Below are 18,939 nucleotides of genomic sequence, written 5' to 3'. Positions count from 1 at the left end.
AATATTATCAATATGATTGAGATTTTTGACAATTTTTGAATGGCATCAACTAGCTATCTTGTTTAACTGATGCATAATGTTAAAATACCCATGAATAGCGTTACAAATAAGACAATAGAGCAGTGTTTGCTTAGCTAGGGCATATTGCCCCCCCTTCCCCTATGTGTGTTTCAGCAGCAGTACAGGGGTTCCGGGGATTCCTTAAATTACAAAGGCTTTAATGTGCCTTAATACTCCATACTCATTTTTTGGATGACTCAGAAGATATACTGTAAAAAACTTTCTGTTCGCAAAAAGCATATAGCATATTTGAAAACAGTTGATATACCTTTAATATGCGTGTAGACTTTAAGGCCTTACTTCAAGGTTTTCTTGTGCTAATATAGACATTAGCTGTAAATCGTGACAAAGGACAAAAATCGTTTAAGGAAAAATCAATTAATTACGTAACGCAAAAATTGGCCATTTTCAACCCCTCTCCCCTTTGTCACATTTTTTGAATCAATCATTGAAATTTTTTGTGTGGATTGTCACACTTCGGCCAACCCCCTCCCCCTCTGAGCGATACGTAATTTATGGACGCTCCCTAAGTTTCCGTCTCCAATACGGCCCAAATTGTTCAAATCGGTTGAAAATGGTTAAAGTTGTGAAAATATCTATTTCTGGGTACACATGTGTTTCTTTTTGTTGGTCGCATAAGGGTTAAATTTATTTTGCAACGTGTTTAAATGCTTTTGCCTATCTGCCTCCATAACATAAAATTGATGTAGAGGATGCTCCATCAATATGTTGTCTTTTATTTTAAATGGTCGATAACGGTGATAGTCACGTCCTTATGGGGATGGAACATGCTAACTTTCACCTACTCAGTGACTGAGTAAAATTGTATTGCCCTCTCTTTCTATCCCACGGAAATTTTACTCAATTTTCGTTAAAAGCCGGACAACTCAAAACTATGAATGGGAATTGAGTAAAATTTCCGTGGGAAGAAAAGAGATGGCAATACATTTTTACTCAGTCACTGAGTAGGTGAAAGTTAGAGTGAAAGGAACTTCTGATGCAACATGCAATCACTCGCCCACTGCAAGCCGAGAACACCTCTGCACTTGCCACGGTTCATGCGGAATTTTATCGGAATCTGAGGGTTAGGTTCTATGGCAGAGGCTCGTCTTGGCGGGTTTGCAGTGTGAAAGTTATGAAAGGGTGGTATATTCTAATTGGATGCCGAAACGAGCTTTTACGCTTATTTCGAATTCTAACAGTTACCGGTTACTAGTCAAGTTGTAGGCACTTGTAGGTATAGGATGGATGGGAGATGATGGAAACGGTATGAAAGCCCAGATGACCGTTGCCCGTTGATACTCTTTAGGAAATAAGAGATTGTTTTGAACGGCAAATGAATCAATAGCTAATAATAGTAAACTGTAAATCAAAAATAAAAAGTCCTTATAGATTGCCTCAAGAAAAATTGAAGCGATGACACGAATAAATAATCAATTGATTTGAGTTCCGGTTCATATCTCTTGTCCAATAATTTTGGCAGAGATGATGAATATTTCTTACCCTTTATGTATTTACGTAACATGAAACGCGTTATCAATGGCGTCATGGACAGCATTTCTCGCGCTTAGTTTCATAGGGGCGTAACTGTAGTGATCGATTTCTCTTAATCGATTTTATATTTTGTTGATAACTCAATTGTTTCAAAAGCTACAACCGTGATTATTTATTCTGGTGCAAGATACAATCATCCTTTATCACACCAAGCCATTAAATTATCGACAAACTAGCGCAATTCGGTACAATAATAAAAAGAAAACATCGACGAAGAGAAATCGATCAATACAGTTACACCCTTATGAAACTAAGCGCGAGATTTCAATCTCACCATATTCAAAGTGGTCAAACTAAGTGATAACAAAGAAATGTCTTATTTCGGAAGGTATTTGCCAGTTTTTGTTGAACCATTGTCGGGTGAACGTTTTATTAGACAGTCGACAAATAGTACATTTTTTATCAGACTTTTGTTTAAATAAATGTTCAGCACTATGCAAGCAGGTGAGTCATGCATTTTCAAATGATATTTCTTTTTTCTCGTCAAAAAGTTTTTTTCTCGTCAATAAGTAACCGTTCTACTCCACTAATGAACAAGTGTATCTTTTTGTGCTACTTGCCATATTTCTGACTAAACATTGCATTAAGACCATATGAATTTTATCTGATACCTCTCAGAAAGAAAACACATCACTTAGATTGGCGGTCCCATCAAGTTGTGCGCAATTAATATTTGCCTGATCCCGGTTGATATGAAAAAAAAACAAAAGAGCTCCTCGCAAATAAAGAAATAAAGATAAAGGAGATAGTTACTAGTTAGAACAGCTTCGTACTCGACAAAATCGGTAATGCAAATAAAATAAATTTTGAATTAAGTGTGCAACTTGTTACCACCGGGTAACAATTAATATTAACCCGAACCACGATTACGGAAATAGGAAAAAATATTGTAAAGTTTATTCTTGGAACTATAACTGTCGATTTGTATTGGGTGTGCATCACGCTTAAAATGAATTACTCAAAATTGAGTCAAATCCGACTTATTTTCATTAGAAACGGGACAACTCAAAATTTAAGTAAAAGATAAAAGATGCTTTGCTCAAAAAGGCTTTTCTCTTCTCCCAAAATGAACAAAAAATAAACAAATTAAATCAGGCCTGCCCAACCTTTTCGAGCCACGGTCAATATTCGGTACATAACTTTTTAAATACTTTCAAAATAATTGTTTTTTAGGGAAAAATAAACACGACTTTATTGCGTTCAAACAATCATTTTTTTTTTGTTTTCGTCGTTGCATTAGAGATTAAATTAAAATATTTAATTAAATTATTCACACCGTTTACCGGGCGTTAAAAAGGATATTTCGTTACTTTACCAGCATATTGATCAGATTTGCATGAACTGTTTGTAGAAATGTACCATATTTCGGCAGCCCACTGTACCGAAGTGCTTTATGTTCAAGTCATTGAGATGTTTGGCGATATCTGCTAGAAAAGCCAAGTCACTCATCTATTCAGAATCATTTAGCTTGGGCGGCTGAGGTTTTTCTTCATCATGTAGAAATGGTGCCATTTTCTTTTCGAATAGAAAAAAATCTCTCAAGCATGGTACCACGTCATCGCTTCTTTCTCGTCGTTGGGATTCCCTTCGTGTGGGCAGTGCACGTTGATGATGCTATAGTTGAAGAAACGGCCTTTTATCCTCAGTTTGCACATCCTTGCGTTAATTGGCTGCCACCCAATCACATGTTGGCGCATCTTGCCCAGCACTATGAAGTCGATTCCCGGCTTGTTGGTGGTTCCACAGCTTTGGTAGAAGGTAGCCGCTCGATGCCCGCTTTTCCACACTTTCTGTCTGTGGGGGTAAGATATAAGTTGCGAAATGAACAGTTTACCATCAGCGTGTGCTCAATTGTCAGATGCAATAATCTCCCGTATAACGGATGATTCCACAGTATTTGATCAGATAACAGCAGGCCATGACTTGTCCTCATTATTCATTCAACTACCAACGAGTGCGGATATAAACAGGCCCACACGACTGTGCCCTTCCTCGACCAAACTAGGCCGCACACTGTCCTTCCCAGCAAATCTCCTGCAGCGCCACGACGTCGAAGTTGCGGGGATGTTTTTTTTTTTTTTTTGCTAATTATCTAATACATGCATTCATCTCTTAGACTAGGTGTTCCGTGTTTTCTTAACACTATCATCCTTATTTGCTATGTTACATTTTTAGTTATTTTTAATACATTTCAATTGCCTCTGGCAGTTAGAATATTTCCTCTAGTTGAATTGAACCATGTAGGAATTACAATGTTTTCTACTTAAACTAAACTTAACCTAATTTATACTAAAAGTACAAGGAGCTAATCGTTGCAATAGAAGATTGCAACGATTTTTGTCTAAAATTGGAAATTATTTTGTTGGACATTTGTTGCAATGTCTCAATATTAGAAATTCTATGAAGTTCATTGGTACTATACCACGGAGGCAACTACAGAATCATTTTCAGAATTGTATTTTGAATCCTCTGAAGTACCTTCTTTCTGGTATTGCAGCAACTAGTCCATATTGGCACAGCATACAACATGGCTGGTCTAAAAATTTGTTTGTAAATCAAAAGTTTGTTCTTAAGACAAAGCTTTGATTTTCTGTTTATAAGTGGATATATTTGTTACATTTGGCTTGAAGGCCTTCAATGTGATTTTTAAAAGTTAATTTTTGATCTAGCATAAGTCCTAAATATTTAGCTTCGCTAGACCAATTAATTGGAACCCTATTCATAGTGACAATATGTCTGCTAGAAGGTTTCAAATAAGAAGCTCTCGGCTTATGTGGGAAAATTATAAGCTGAGTTTTGGAAGCATTCGGGGAAATTTTCCATTTTTGCAAGTAAGTGGAGAAAATATCCAAACTTTTTTGCAATCTACTACAAATGACACGAAGGCTACGCCCTTTGGCTGAGAGACCTGTGTCATCTGCAAACAAAGATTTTTGACACCCTGGTGGTAAATCAGGTAAGTCAGAAGTAAAAATGTTATACAATATGGGCCCCAGTATGCTGCCTTGGACAACACCAGCTCTTACAGGTAATCTATCAGATTTAGAATTCTGATAATTTACCTGCAGTGAGCGATCTGATAAATAATTTTGGATCAGTTTAATAATGTACAGAGGAAAATTAAAATTCATCAATTTCACAATCAAACCTTCATGCCAAACACTGTCAAATGCTTTCTCTATATCAAGAAGAGCAACTCCAGTCGAATATCCTTCAGATTTGTTGAGCCGAATTAAATTCGTAACTCTTAATAACTGATGAGTGGTTGAATGCCCATGGCGAAAACCAAATTGCTCATCAGCAAAAATAGAATAGTCATTAATATGAACCATCATTCCATTTAAAATAATCTTTTCAAACAGTTTGCTTATCTTATTGAAGAAAGCAAACAGATTAGGCGATAACTAGAAGCCTCAGCTGGATTTTTGTCCAGCTTCAAAATTGAAACAACTTTGGCTTTTTCATTTATCTAGGAATTATGCCAATTGAAAACATTTGTTAAATAAATTAACCAAAAAGGATAAAGAGCTCTCAGGAAGTTTTTTGATAAGTATGTAGAAAATACCATCATCACCCGGGCTTTCATATTTTTAAATTTTCTAGTAATAGATCTCACTTCATCCAAATTAGTTCCCAACGAAGGGTCAAAAACATTATCTTGGTTGAGAATGTCTTCGAAGCTTCGTGTAACCTGATCCTCAATTGGACTAGTGAGACCTAGACTAAAATTATGGGCACTCTCGAACTGCTGAGCAAGTTTTTGAGCCTTTTCGCCATTTGTTAATAAAATTTTATTTCCCTCTTTAAGCGCTGGAATTGGCTTTTGAGGTTTTTTTTAAAAGAATTTTCGTTAATTTCCAAAAGGGTTTCGAACTGGGATCCAACTTCGAGACATTATTCTCAAAGTTGGTATTTCTCAGAATAGCGAAACATTTTTGAATTTCATTTTGCAAATCTCGCCAAATGACTTTCAACACGGGATCGCGAGTTCTTTGGTATTGCCTTCGCCTCACATTTTTAAGACGGATCAGTAGCTGAAGATCGTCGTCAATAATAATGGAGTTGAATTTAATTTCACATTTAGGAATTGCAATGCCTCTGGCTTCGACAATTAAATTTGTCAAAGATACGAGCGCATTGTCAATATCACTTTTGGTATCCAAAGGAATATTAACATCAAAATTCCTATCGATATATGTTTTATATAAATCCCAATCAGCTCTATGATAATTAAAAGTAGAGCTGATTGGATTGTAAATGGCTTCTTGAGAGATTTCAAATGTCACAGGAAGGTGATCAGAGTCAAAGTCAGCATGAGTTACCAATTGGCCACACAGCTGACTTGAATCCGTTAAAACTAAATCAATTGTAGAAGGATTTCGACTGGAAGAAAAACAAGTAGGGCCATTGGGATATTGAATAGTATAATATCCCGCAGAACAATCTCAAATAAAATTTTGCCGTTGGAATTGCTTTGAGCATTATTCCATGAACGGTGTTTGGCATTGAAGTCACCAATTACGAAGAATTTTGATTTGTTGCGAGTCAGAATTTGAAGATCAGCTTTCAACAAATTCTTTTGCTGCCCATTGCATTGAAAAGGCAAATAGGCTGCAATGAAGGAAAATTGACCAAAATTTGTTTCAACAGAAACTCCCAAGGTTTCAAACGAAGAAAATAATTTATGTTTGATACGTCTATTAATGACGATGGCGACCCCACCACAGGCGCTGTCAAGACGATCATTTCTGTAGATAAAATAGTTTGGATCTCTTTTAATGGAGAGTCCTGGTTTTAAATACGTTTCAGTTATAATGGCAATATGCACATTATGAACTGAAAGGAAGTTGAATAATTCATCTTCCTTACCCTTTAGAGAGCAGGCATTCCAATTTAGAACTTTCACACAATTATTTAGATCCATTAAAACGGAGTCCGATAACAATTTTTTGTGTGTACTTTATACCAACCTGAACAGCTTCTGGTATGGTATTTGCTTTGAACATTGCATCAATCATGTGATGCAATTGTTCAATTAAAAAATCAAAATCGGAAGCAGTCATGCTACCTGAATCGGCAACATGACCGTTATTTTCCGTTGGGACATGGGTATAAACCTCATTTTCAGAAGAGAAATTTTGTCTACCAGCAGCGATGTTTGCATACGTAGGTACATTGGAAAAATTGGAATTTACTGAAGTGCTTGCTACCCGTTGACGAGCGGCAAAATTTGTTTGTGAATTGTGGTGGGTATGAATTGCTCGACCGGTAACTGGTTTCGAAATTTGAGCGTTTGAAAAATTTCTACCCGTCGAATCTGGGATCCGATTGGAATTTCCGTCATCAATTTTGCACGGAATTCAAAACTTTTGCGTGAAGGGCATTCCCAGAAATTGGATTTATGATTGCCCCCACAATTTGCACATTTAAATTTATTGGAATCTTCTCTCACAGGACATGCGTCCTTGGCGTGAGAGGTTCCACCACAAATCATGCATTTAGCATCCATGTGACAATGTTTGGTTCCATGACCCCACTTTTGGCACTTACGGCACTGGGTGGGGTTTTGGAAATTTCCCCCAGGCCTGCGGAAATGTTCCCATCTAACACGGACATGAGACATAATACAGGCCTTTTCCAAACTTTTCATATTATTTAGTTCACTTTTGTTAAAATGAACTAAATAAAATTCTTGCGAAATGCCCCTCTGGGAAGTACCAGAGTGGGATTTCTTTTTCATCTTAATTACTTGGACTGGTGAAAATCCAAGTAATTGAGAAATTTCAATTTTAATCTCATCCAGTGATTTATCATCACCTTTCAAGACGACTTTGAACAATCGCTCAGTTTTGTCGTCGTATGTGAAGAATTTATGGCGCTTCTCAGTTAAATACTGAAGAAGACGTTTGCGATCGTCAAAGGATCCCGGCAAAACGCGGCAGTCACCCTTCCTAGCAATCTGAAATGAAACCTTGATCCCCTGAAGGTTACTCAAAATCTCATTCCGGAAGCCAGAAAACTCGGCAACAGATACCACAATTGGCGGAATCCTTTGCTTTTTCACATGAATCGAATCACCTGGGCTAGAGGTATATTCGATTTGCTCAATTTCATCATTAATCAAATCGAACTGATTGCTCAGTTCGATTGGAGAAGAATTATTTCCGATATTAGAGTTTGAAGGAATATCTGAATTCTCCAGCTTCCTTCTATTTTTTCCGCGCTTTGGCAGGACGGTCTTGAAACCTTGTTTCTTTGAAGGAAGTGGAGAATTCAGAGACTCCCCCTTCCTCTTGTTTTTATTAATGCTCATGGCTGAGCGTGGAGACGTGACCTTCTAAGAGGTTTTTTCCCAGAACGGTGTCCCTGCAGGATTACCACCGCTTGTCGGAATTTTACTTCCGCAAACGGGTCCAACGTAAAACGAAGGCACGGGTCCTTGCAAAGATCGTAACGGGATCAGTGGGTACAAATAGCGCTAAGAAGCACCGTTGAAATTAAAATAGCTTCGGGTAGTATTAAAAACTTCCTTCCGCAAACAGAGAAAGAACCGCACAGCACGAAAGCACGATGCGGTCTTTGCGGGGATGTAATTCATCGTAGATCATCATGTCGCATACTGCGAAACCTCGCGACTTGCAGTTCAATGTTCCAAGCTTCCAATCGTGATCCTTTATTCGTCGCCTAGGTCTTTGCCGATTCTATCGAGTCGTATTATCTCTTATATTGCTCGTAATTATTGGTTTTCCAGGCGGCATATTGGGCCTGCGCAAACCTCCTGTCTCGTCGGAGGGCCGTCGTGTCAGGTCTGTTTTGTGTCCCACCTAACACCAGGACTTGGGCTTGTGCGCTTTGAGCGGCACACGGTCGCTTTGGTGGGGCCTACTGAGGCATTCCACGGGGGCATGTCAGTCGATCCTGAGCGACCATTTCGAAAATATTTGAAACTCTGCACAGTTTTTCAATTTCATCTAAATCGTCATTTTTCGATATCAAATCTTCATATTGAGTCACGACTAACTTTTCAAAAGGGTGTATGTGAAAATGGTTCAAAAATATTTAAAAAGCTGCACAGCAAAAACGGAATGTTCGATTGTTATGATTTTTTCAGCAAAGTTAGACAACTAAATGGTGATTCTTAAGAAAATGTGCACAGTAAAAACAAAATTTTGTTTGCCTTTAAAAATATAATTTTTGTCACAAAAACTCAAATATCTCAAAACCCTATCTTTTTTCGAACGTATTTTTTTAGGAAAACGGTCCATTATATCAGCTATCTACCATAAAAATTTGGTGATGGTAAACTAATAAACAAAAAGTTATGACATTTCAAACATTTCACAATTTTCACATTTAGTAAAAAAAAATTTTTTTCTGTGTAAGTTATTTCGAGAATTGCAGTTTGATGCAGATTTTATTGTTAAGGGACGTGATTTAAACAAGTTGTTTTCATGATATTTTGATTTAATTATTCATAGCATCTATAAGAAACTTAGACACGATCCAGTGTTGTGATCAAAAGTATTGATAGTGTCATAATTTTCATTGCACGTGACTGGCGAAAAATTCTTTTAATAGTGTTGAAACCTGTTGATAATAACGTTGATAGAAACATATCAGAAATGTTATTTTTAAGACAAAAGCTGCAAAATCAAAGATTTATATACACGTGTACGTCTATAGTTTACCTGCAAAAATATACCTCTTAGAGAATAGACTTTATGATCGGGAGGAAACGGGTATCTTCAACAACAACAAATGCATGATAGGTACATACCATGACAATGCTCACGAAAAAGCAAAAAAATTACTACTACTAAGGTTGTTAAAGATCTTATAGTAATTTTTTTTTCAGTCAAGCAAATGACACCAAACTAGTCAGTAAAAACTTAAAAGTGATTTTGTTTATTGAAATATTACGAACAACATGAGTAGCCGCTTTCTCAACTGTTGTAGGCCGTTTGATGGGAAAAAGAGTTCAAAAGAGTTACGAAATCTCACCGAAAGCACCATAGATAAACTGAAAGCGACTGGTTATGCTCCAATGTCCACATTGAATACAAATTTACGCATTTGCACGTCCTGCCGTCTAAACGTTGACAAAAGAGCAATCTGTATATCATCGGTTGAGCAGAGCGCAGGAAGTTCGAAAACGACAGCAACTGAGGAATTGCCAGATGTATCGACAACAACTGAGGAATTACCAGAAGTATTAAGTGCTGAGAGCCTTGCCACCGTACCATCAGCGAAATCTGTTTCAACAAATCAATCGGAAGATGAGTGTATCCAAAAGGTCAACATCGAACGCTTTAACGAGGGCATAGCTGGGATAAAAGTGACTCCGATTAAATGGAGTAAGATGGACTACGTTTATTACCCGGAGAAAAATACCGTGAAATAAACGAAGCTGTACGAAGAAACCTCTTCAAATTAGGACCTGATGATGTGGAAAATACAGACTACGATGAGGTAATTATAAATATGAAGGAAAGGTTCTCGAATGCAGCCACGACAAGGAAAGAAAAATTATTGATTTTGTCGATGCTGCCAAGTTCGTGGTCTATTCAGGATGCCATTGATGAGTTTAAAACCAATAGAAATACAGTAAAAGAGGCAAAACAATTGAAGAATAACTGTCTTTCAACCAAAAATACTAGGTCTAGTACTGCATTAACAGATGAGACAAAAGAAATAGTAGTTCAATATTTTGAAGATGATGAAGTAAGTCGAGCTATGCCTGGTCAAAAAGATTATGTATCAGTAAAAAAAGATGGAAAGCGTCAAGCAATCCAAAACGATTAATGATGACGACTTTGAAAGAAGCGTACACACGCTTCAAGGAAATTCACGATAATATTAAAATAGGTTTTTCCTCATTTGCAAGCCTTCGGCCAAGGCAATGTAAGCTTCTTTCCAATTCAGGAACACATAATGTGTGTGTGTGCACAACCCATGAGAATATTAATCTTATTTTACATAGTTTGAAAAGAATCAATTTAACAAAGGATATTAAAATGTTAACTGGTAGTGAAAAGTGTGTAGTGTGTAGTGTGTAGTGTGTGTAGTGTAGTGTGTGAAAATACAACATCAAATTGCTATCTACGATCTTGTTCGGATTGTCCAGATTCTTCATCATTGGAAAATACTTTATTCGCTGAGTTTGAAGAAAAATATATTGATCAGTTATCATTTGAGCAATGGGTGACCACGGATAGGTGTGACATAGAAACTATTGTAAAACCTGTAGATGAGTTTGTGTCATATTTTTGCTTGAAATTAGAAAGTTTAATCCCTCACGATTTCATTAAAACAGAACAATCCAGCTTTTTAAAAAATACGAAAAATACATTACAAAATGGTGAATTTTTAGTCATTTGTGATTTTTCTGAAAATTACAGCTTTGTATTGCAAGATGAAGTGCAGTCCCATCACTGGAACGTACAACAAGCTACAATTCATCCATTCGTTATTTATTTTAATGGAAGTACGCAAATTGAACACTTAAGTTTTATTATAATTTCCGAAGATTTAAGACACGATTCAGTATCCGTAAACTTGTTCATTGAAAAATGATTAACTTTTTACGCGTTGATAAGCATAAAGAAGTCAAAAAGATATATTTCATGTCTGATGGAGCAGCGTCGCAGTACAAAAATCGTAAGAATTTTTCGAGCCTATGTCAATTTAAATCAATGTACGGAATTGATGCAGAATGGCATTTTTTTGCTACATCACATGGCAAAGGTCCTTGTGATGCTATTGGAGGAACAATAAAGCGTATGGCCACAAGAGCAAGTTTAGCCAAAGAACGTGAGCATCCAATTAAAACTGCGAAAGAACTTTTTGATTGGGCAAATCGTAGAAAAGAAAAAGATTTAACCAAATTATCATTTTGTTTTACTACTACTGAAGAGTACGAAATAAAGGCTTCAGAGCTCAGCGAGCAATTTAATAACGCGAAAACGATCCAAGGAACCCAAAAATTTCACTGTTTCATTCCATTGTCGGAAAATAAAATTAAAGCAAAACTATACTCAAACTGTGCTGATAATAATTCAAAAGTGTTCGATATTTTAAAAATTTTTAATAAAAATAAATAAAAAATAAGTATTAATAAATTGTTTTCATGATATCATAACCCATACCAAAATTCAAACCCAAAACTCTTAGAGTTTCTATAACAACATTGTGTAACTGCCACATTTAATTTAATACTTAGGATAATATTAATTCATTTTTATTTATTTATACATATAATATTTATACATATAATATACATAATATCGATGAATACATAAATATGGAATATCATTCAAACAACTTGTTTAACTCACGCAAGGCCCTTAACAATAAAATCAGCATCAAACAGCGATTCTTAAAAAAAAAAAAAAAATACACGGAAATTTTTTTTTGTTTACCATATGTGAAAATTGTGAAATGTTTGAAATGTCATAACTTTTTTGTTTATTAGTTTACCATCACCAAATTTTTATGGTAGATAGCTAATATAATGGACCGTTTTCCCTAAAAAAATTACGTTCGAAAAAAGATAGGGTTTTGAGATATTTGAGTTTTTGTGACAAAAATGATATTTTTAAAGGCAAAAAAAATATTTTTTTTACTGTGCACATTTTCTTAAGAATCACCATTTAGTTGTCTAACTTTGCTGAAAAAATCATAACAATCGAACTTTCCGTTTTTGCTGTGCAGCTTTTTAAATATTTTTGAACCATTTTCACATACACCCTTTTGAAAAGTTAGTCGTGACTCAATATGAAGATTTGATATCGAAAAATGACGATTTAGATGAAATTGAAAAACTGTGCAAAGTTTCAACTCAATAGAAAATCATGAATTAAAAATTTTCTTAAATTTTGATGCTGTTGCTTGGAATCGCTCTACTTGCGGATACATGCAGCTTTTTATAGGAATTTAACAGGGCCCACTGTCTAACCCCACCACATCCTAGGCAAGCCCCACAACTCGCAGATGGCCTGGGGAGGGATCGTCAAGCCCTTGGACGTAGTCCCTGCTGCCTGTAAGGGAACATGCGAGACTGATAAAAATAAAAGTGAGCTGCAGCTGGCAACTAGAAACTGGAAACATTAGGGCAACTGTAGTGCACCGAAATGTTATTTTATTTTTGCAACTAATCTGTTTTGCTTCTGATATGCCACATTTTAAACCCAATTATCCAAGAAGTCATTAGATGGGCATATTGCGATACTAGTGGAACGGAAATGAAACATTGTGTGTTTCTGAAACTGGAAAGTAGCTTTTATGAGACTTGATGTATTTCCAGAATCTTCAATGCAATTCAATATGAACAAGCAGCTATTTGAAAGATGTTGCACGTGCTGCTTGCACAGCAAAAAAAATGTTAATATCCCATGACGTAACATTGGTCAATGTACTTAAAAAACCTATGTAATTGCCGATTTGATGTATTTTCAAGTCAATTCGATGTTTTATTACATAACTGAACGTAAAATCTAACTGAGAAAAATATTTTTTCGGCTGCACGCAAAGTACGTAACATTACCTTTATAAATCGGTAATTTCTTACACATAAAATGATGCACATCATACCAGTTGGAAAAGAAGCGTAATATTACATACTTATGTTTGATATTATGTTAAATCAACGTGAAATTGCAGAACATTGCAGGAATCGCACTCAAACCCGCCACTCGAAACGAACTGTCAGTCAGAAGAAAAAAATTCTTGTTGCTGGTTGACGAACATGTCGGTGCGTGGAGAAAAACTTGTTGTGCGAAGCATGAAGCTTAAATAAAGTGCGTCTACTTTGTCCAAACCCTAAATCTCATAATTTTCGTAAGCAAAATGAGTTAGAGCCCTGAACCGTTGTTTTTTTAATTTTTAATTTTTAATTTTCAATTTTTAATTTTTTATTTTTAATTTTTTATTTTATTTTTTAATTTTTAATTTTTAATTTTTATTTCTATAATTTATAATAAACATGTGCGCCAATTGATTTTTCCCGGGACGGTGTGATAGATCGTTTTCAGCCTGCGGCTGCGGCGTGGCGGCGTCACGCCGTTGCTGATCGGCGGCGGCGTGGGTAGGCGTGAACCAGTTTCAAGCGCCAAAACTTCCGCCAGATTTTTCAATAGTTCCTAAATCAATTCTTAGGAAGTTCCACCACAAGTTTGTAAGGAAGTTCTTCAAAAAGTTCATTAGATAGTTCATCTCGAAATTCCTCTGGATAATCCTCCTGGAATTCCTCCAGAAGTTCCTCTAGCAATTCCTCCGGAATTTCTTGCAGGAGTTCTTCCGAAAATTTCTCTAGCAATTCTCCGTTAATTCCTCCAGAAGATCCTTCAGGAATCTCCCCGGAAATTCCTCCGGAAGTTCCTCCAGGTATTCCACCTCAATTTGTATCCAAGAATTGCTTCGGAAGTTTCTCCAGCAATTCTCTGAAAGATCCTCCAGAAGTTCTTTTAGGAATTCGTCCGGAAGTTCCTCCAGGAATTCCTCCAGAAGTTTCTCCAGAAATTCATCCGGAAGTTGCTCCAGGAACTCCTCCGGAAGTTCCTCCAGGAATTCCTCAGGAAGTTCCTCCAGGAATTCCTCCGGAAGTTCCTCCAGGAATTCCTCCGGAAGTTCCTCCAGGAATTCCTTGGGAAGTTCCTCCACGAATTCCTCCGAAAGTTCCTCCAGTAATTCCTCCGGAAGTTGCTCCAGGAATTCCTCCGGAAGTTCCTCCAGGAATTCCTCCGGAAATTCCTCCAGGAATTCCTCCGGAAGTTCCTCCAGGAATTCCTCCGGAAGTTCCTCCAGGAATTCCTCCGGAAGTTCCTCCAGGAATTCCTCCGGAAGTTCCTCCAGGAATTCCTCAGGAAGTTCCTCCAGGAATTTCTCCGGAAGTTCCTCCAGGAATTCCTCCGGAAGTTCCTCCAGGAATTCCTCCGGAAGTTCCTCCAGGTATTCCACCTCAATTTGTATCCAAGAATTGCATCGGAAGTTTCTCCAGCAATTCTCTGAAAGATCCTCCAGAAGTTCTTTTAGGAATTCGTCCGGAAGTTCCTCCAGGAATTCCTCCGGAAGTTCCTCCAGGAATTCGTCCGGAAGTTTCTCCAGAAATTCATCCGGAAGTTCCTCCAGGAACTCCTCCGGAAGTTCCTCCAGGAACTCCTCCGGAAGTTCCTCCAGGAACTCCTCCGGAAGTTCCTCCAGGAATTCCTCCGGAAGTTCCTCCAGGAATTCCTCCGGAAGTTCCTCCAGGAATTCCTCCGGAAGTTCCTCCAGGAATTCCTCCGGAAGTTCCTCCAGGAATTCCTCCGGAAGTTCCTCCAGGAATTCCTTGGGAAGTTCCTCCACGAATTCCTCCGAAAGTTCCTCCACGAATTCCTCCGGAAGTTGCTCCAGGTATTGCTCCGGAAGATCCTTTAGGAATTCCTCTGAAAGTTCCTTCAGGAATTCCTTAGGAAAGTACTTCAGGAATTCCATCTGTAAATCCTTCTGGAATTCCTCCGGAAGTTACTTCAGGAATTCCTCCGGAAGTTCCTTCATGAATCCTTCCGGAAGTTCCTCTAGGAATCCCTCCAGAAGTTCCTCCAGGAATTCCTCCGGAAGACGGGTCTTCCAAAGGAGTTCCTGAAGGATTCCTGAAGAAACTTCCATAGGAATTCCTGGAGGAACTTCCGGAGGAATTTCTGAAGGATCTTCCGGAGAAATTCCTGAAGGATCTTCCAGAGAAATTCCTGAAGGATCTTCCGGAGGAATTCCTAAAGGATCTTTCGGAGGAATATCTTGAGCAACTTCCGTAGGAATTCCTGAAGGAACTTCCGGAGGAATTCCTGGAGGAACTTCCGGAGGAATTCCTGACGGATCTTCCAGAGGATTTCCTGAAGGGTCTTCCAGGTAAATTCCTGAAAAATCTTCCGGAGAAATTCCTGAAGGAACTTCCGGAGGAATTCCTGAAGGTTGTTCCAGAGGAATTCCTGGAAGTTGTTCCGGAGGAATTCCTGGAGGAACTTCCGGAGAAATTCCCGGAGGAGGAACTTCTGGAGGGATTCCTGTAAGAAGGGATTTCTGGAGGAACTTCCGGAGGACTCCCTGGAGGAACTTCCGGAGGACTCCCTGGAGGAACTTCCGGAGGAATTCCTGGAGGAACTTCCGGAGGAATTCCTGGAGGAACTTCCGGAGGAATTCCTGGAGGAACTTCCGGAGGAGTTCCTGAAGGAACTTCCGGAGGAATTCCTGGAGGAACTTCCGGAGGAATTCCTGGAGGAACTTCCGGAGGAATTCCTGGAGGAACTTCCGGAGGAATTCCTGGAGGAACTTCCGGAGGAATTCCTGGAGGAACTTCCGGAGGAATTCCTGGAGGAACTTCCGGAGGAATTCCTGGAGGAACTTCCGGAGGAATTCCTGGAGGAACTTCCGGAGGAATTCCTGGAGGAACTTCCGGAGGAATTCCTGGAGGAACTTCCGGAGGAATTCCTGGAGGAACTTCCGGAGGAATTCCTGGAGGAACTTCGGAGGAATTCCTGGAGGAACTTCCGGAGGAATTCCTGGAGGAACTTCCGGAGGAATTCCTGGAGGAACTTCCGGAGGAATTCCTGGAGGAACTTCCGGAGGAATTCCTGGAGGAACTTCCGGAGGAATTCCTGGAGGAATTTCCGGAGGAATTCCTGGAGGAATTTCCGGAGGAATTCCTGGAGGAACTTCCGGAGGAATTCCTGGAGGAACTTCCGGAGGAATTCCTGGAGGAACTTCCGGAGGAATTCCTGGAGGAACTTCCGGAGGAATTCCTGGAGGAACTTCCGGAGGAATTCCTGGAGGAACCTTCGGAGGAATTCCTGGAGGAACTTCCGGAGGAATTCCTGGAGGAATTTACGGAGGAATTCCTGGAGGAACTTCCGGAGGAATTCCTGGAGGAACTTCCGGAGGAATTCCTGGAGGAACTTCCGGAGGAATTCCTGGAGGAACTTCCGGAGGAATTCCTGGAGGAACTTCCGGAGGAATTCCTGGAGGAACTTCCGGAGGAATTCCTGGAGGAGCTTCCGGAGGAATTCTTGGAGGAACTTCCGGAGGAATTCCTGGAGAAACTTTCGGAGGAATTCCTGGAGGAACTTCCGGAGGAATTCCTGGAGGAACTTCCTGAGGAATTCCTAGAGGAACTTCCGGAGGAATTCCTGGAGGAACTTCCAGAGGAATTCCTGGAGGAACTTCCGGAGGAATTCCTGGAGGAATTTCCGGAGGAATTCTTGCAGGAATTTCCGGAGGAATTCTTGCAGGAATTTCCGGAGGAATTTCTGGAAGAACTTCCGTATGAATTTCTGGGGGAACTTCCGGAGGAATTTCTGGAGGAACTTCCGGAACAATTCTCGTTGAAACTTCCGAAGGAATTCCTGGAAATATTCTTAGATTAATTTTCAATGCCTGAATCATGTTCACGTCGAGCCACAAAAAATAAAAATTAAAGGAATGAAAATTGAAAATAAGAAGTTAGGGAACATTCATGAATAACGTAACGCTTAGAGATGGGAGGGGGGTTTGCCAGAATTTTGACAATCCATACCAAATTCTCAGATGTTTCATACAAAAATTGTGACTAATGGGGAGGGTGTTGAAAATGGGCAATTTTAGCGTTACGTAATTAATGAATCTTCCATAAATGAATTGGTATATTTAAAAATTGGAATTCAAATTAAAAAATACCAACTTAAAAATTAAAATTTTCATATTTGAAATCGAAACTACAATTTAGATTTGATAATTTATTTGATTGATTGATTGGTTTCAATTGATTTAAAACTAAAAGTATCATGCTTGAAATCAAAATAAAAAATTGAGTAAATGTATTATTTGTAAATTATTATTTGTAGAAACAAAAAATGTGTCAAAAATAAATAAAATGTAAAATTGTATCCTCTGAAAATTTATTTTCCAGCATGAAAGAAATAATCCAAATTCCCCTAATCCTGCTTCCGGAAGCGAGATTCATCCCATCCGGTTCTTACGTCGTTTATTCAATTACGTCGAAAATATTACGTCGAAATTGTATTACATCGTTTTAATTTGAGAACGAAATATCAAGTACGTCAACTTTTTACTACATCATTCAGATGTAATAAAGCACCTTATTTACGACGGGGATGATGTGCATCAAATCTGATGTGATATTACTTTTTATTTTTTACTGTGTGGGAACATCTGCTGGCCGATACGCCCGGCCGCCATAATACGTCCTACGACGCCATCGAGTGCCTAGTTCACTTGACCCAATCCAGGCAGACTTCCTCGTGGTCTCTACGGAAAACCGCCGAAATTTCAAGATCACGTGGCCTTAACCTTCCGCCACATTCGACAATCACTGGCGTCACTGGCCGATACAATCATGAGAAAATAGAGGAAAAAAAAAACAAACTATAAATTATAACTTTTTAAACTCGATTCCATGCTTTAAAGTTTAGAATGTTCAACTTATTTGCTCAATAATTCAGAATGTTACTTGCACAAGGTACTGCCTATGCTTTTGTTTGTTTTATACCATTTTCACCGTCGGAATTATTTATGTTGCATTCGCAGTGCACTCGTATTGGTGACACAAAAAAGATGTGACAAAGATGACGTAGCTTGTCATCCCCGTGATAAGAAGCAAGCAAAATGTTCAAGTGCTGCCAGTATCATTTTTACGCACGGTATACAGAAAACAAGGTAGGCTCGTTAGAAAAATGACACTGCGAATGTGACGCATATTTTATCGCCACATGTTGGAGTACAAAAGTAAGCGTGCTGCGATCGTAGAGCATCGTCTCGGTTCAGCTTGTGCGAAGATAGCAGTGACGTCACATGTTTACATCATGAGCATCATTTTTTGTGTTCTTTCCAACACAGTAAAAAATAAAAAGTAATATCACATCAGATTAGATTCACATCATCGCCGTCGTAAATATCATGTTTTATTACATCTGAGTGTTGTAACAAAAAGTTGACGTACTTGATTTTTCTTTTTCAAATCAAAGCAATGTAATTCTTTTTCGACGTAATATTATTGATGTAACTGGGAAAAGCGACGTAAAAACCGGTCAGAATGAATCCCGCTTTCAGCAGCGGGGTTAGGGGTATTCGGATTTTTTTTTATGCTCGAAAATACATTTTCAGATGCAATAACTTCAAACCCTATTTATTCAAAACGCATTTTATTGTATCCACAAACACTTAAACCTCAAATTTGCAATTTTTAATTTCAGATTTTTAAATTTTAAAAAATTTACTTTAAGTTCCATGTTTAAATTTTAATTTTTTAATTTTTAATTTTAAATTGGAGGATCCTCCAGCAATACCTTCGTGTTTCGT

The 18,939-nt window shown here is 38.2% G+C and overlaps 1 protein-coding gene across 1 annotated transcript in view; it reads left to right on the top strand.

Moving 5' to 3' along the window:
- Window positions 1-1,947: 1,947 nt before the first annotated feature.
- Window positions 1,948-18,939, top strand: part of LOC134211327 (natterin-3-like) — a 25,749-nt gene continuing 8,757 nt past the window's right edge. The window contains exon 1 of the mRNA XM_062688089.1: window positions 1,948-2,058. Within this exon, the coding sequence (XP_062544073.1) occupies window positions 2,037-2,058 (22 nt within the window). The 5' untranslated portion in view covers window positions 1,948-2,036. The remainder of the gene's footprint in view (window positions 2,059-18,939) is intronic.

The sequence above is a fragment of the Armigeres subalbatus genome, chromosome 2 (assembly GCF_024139115.2).
Source record: "Armigeres subalbatus isolate Guangzhou_Male chromosome 2, GZ_Asu_2, whole genome shotgun sequence".
NCBI lineage: Eukaryota > Metazoa > Arthropoda > Insecta > Diptera > Culicidae > Armigeres > Armigeres subalbatus.
This window is presented reverse-complemented; position numbering and strand designations above follow the sequence as displayed.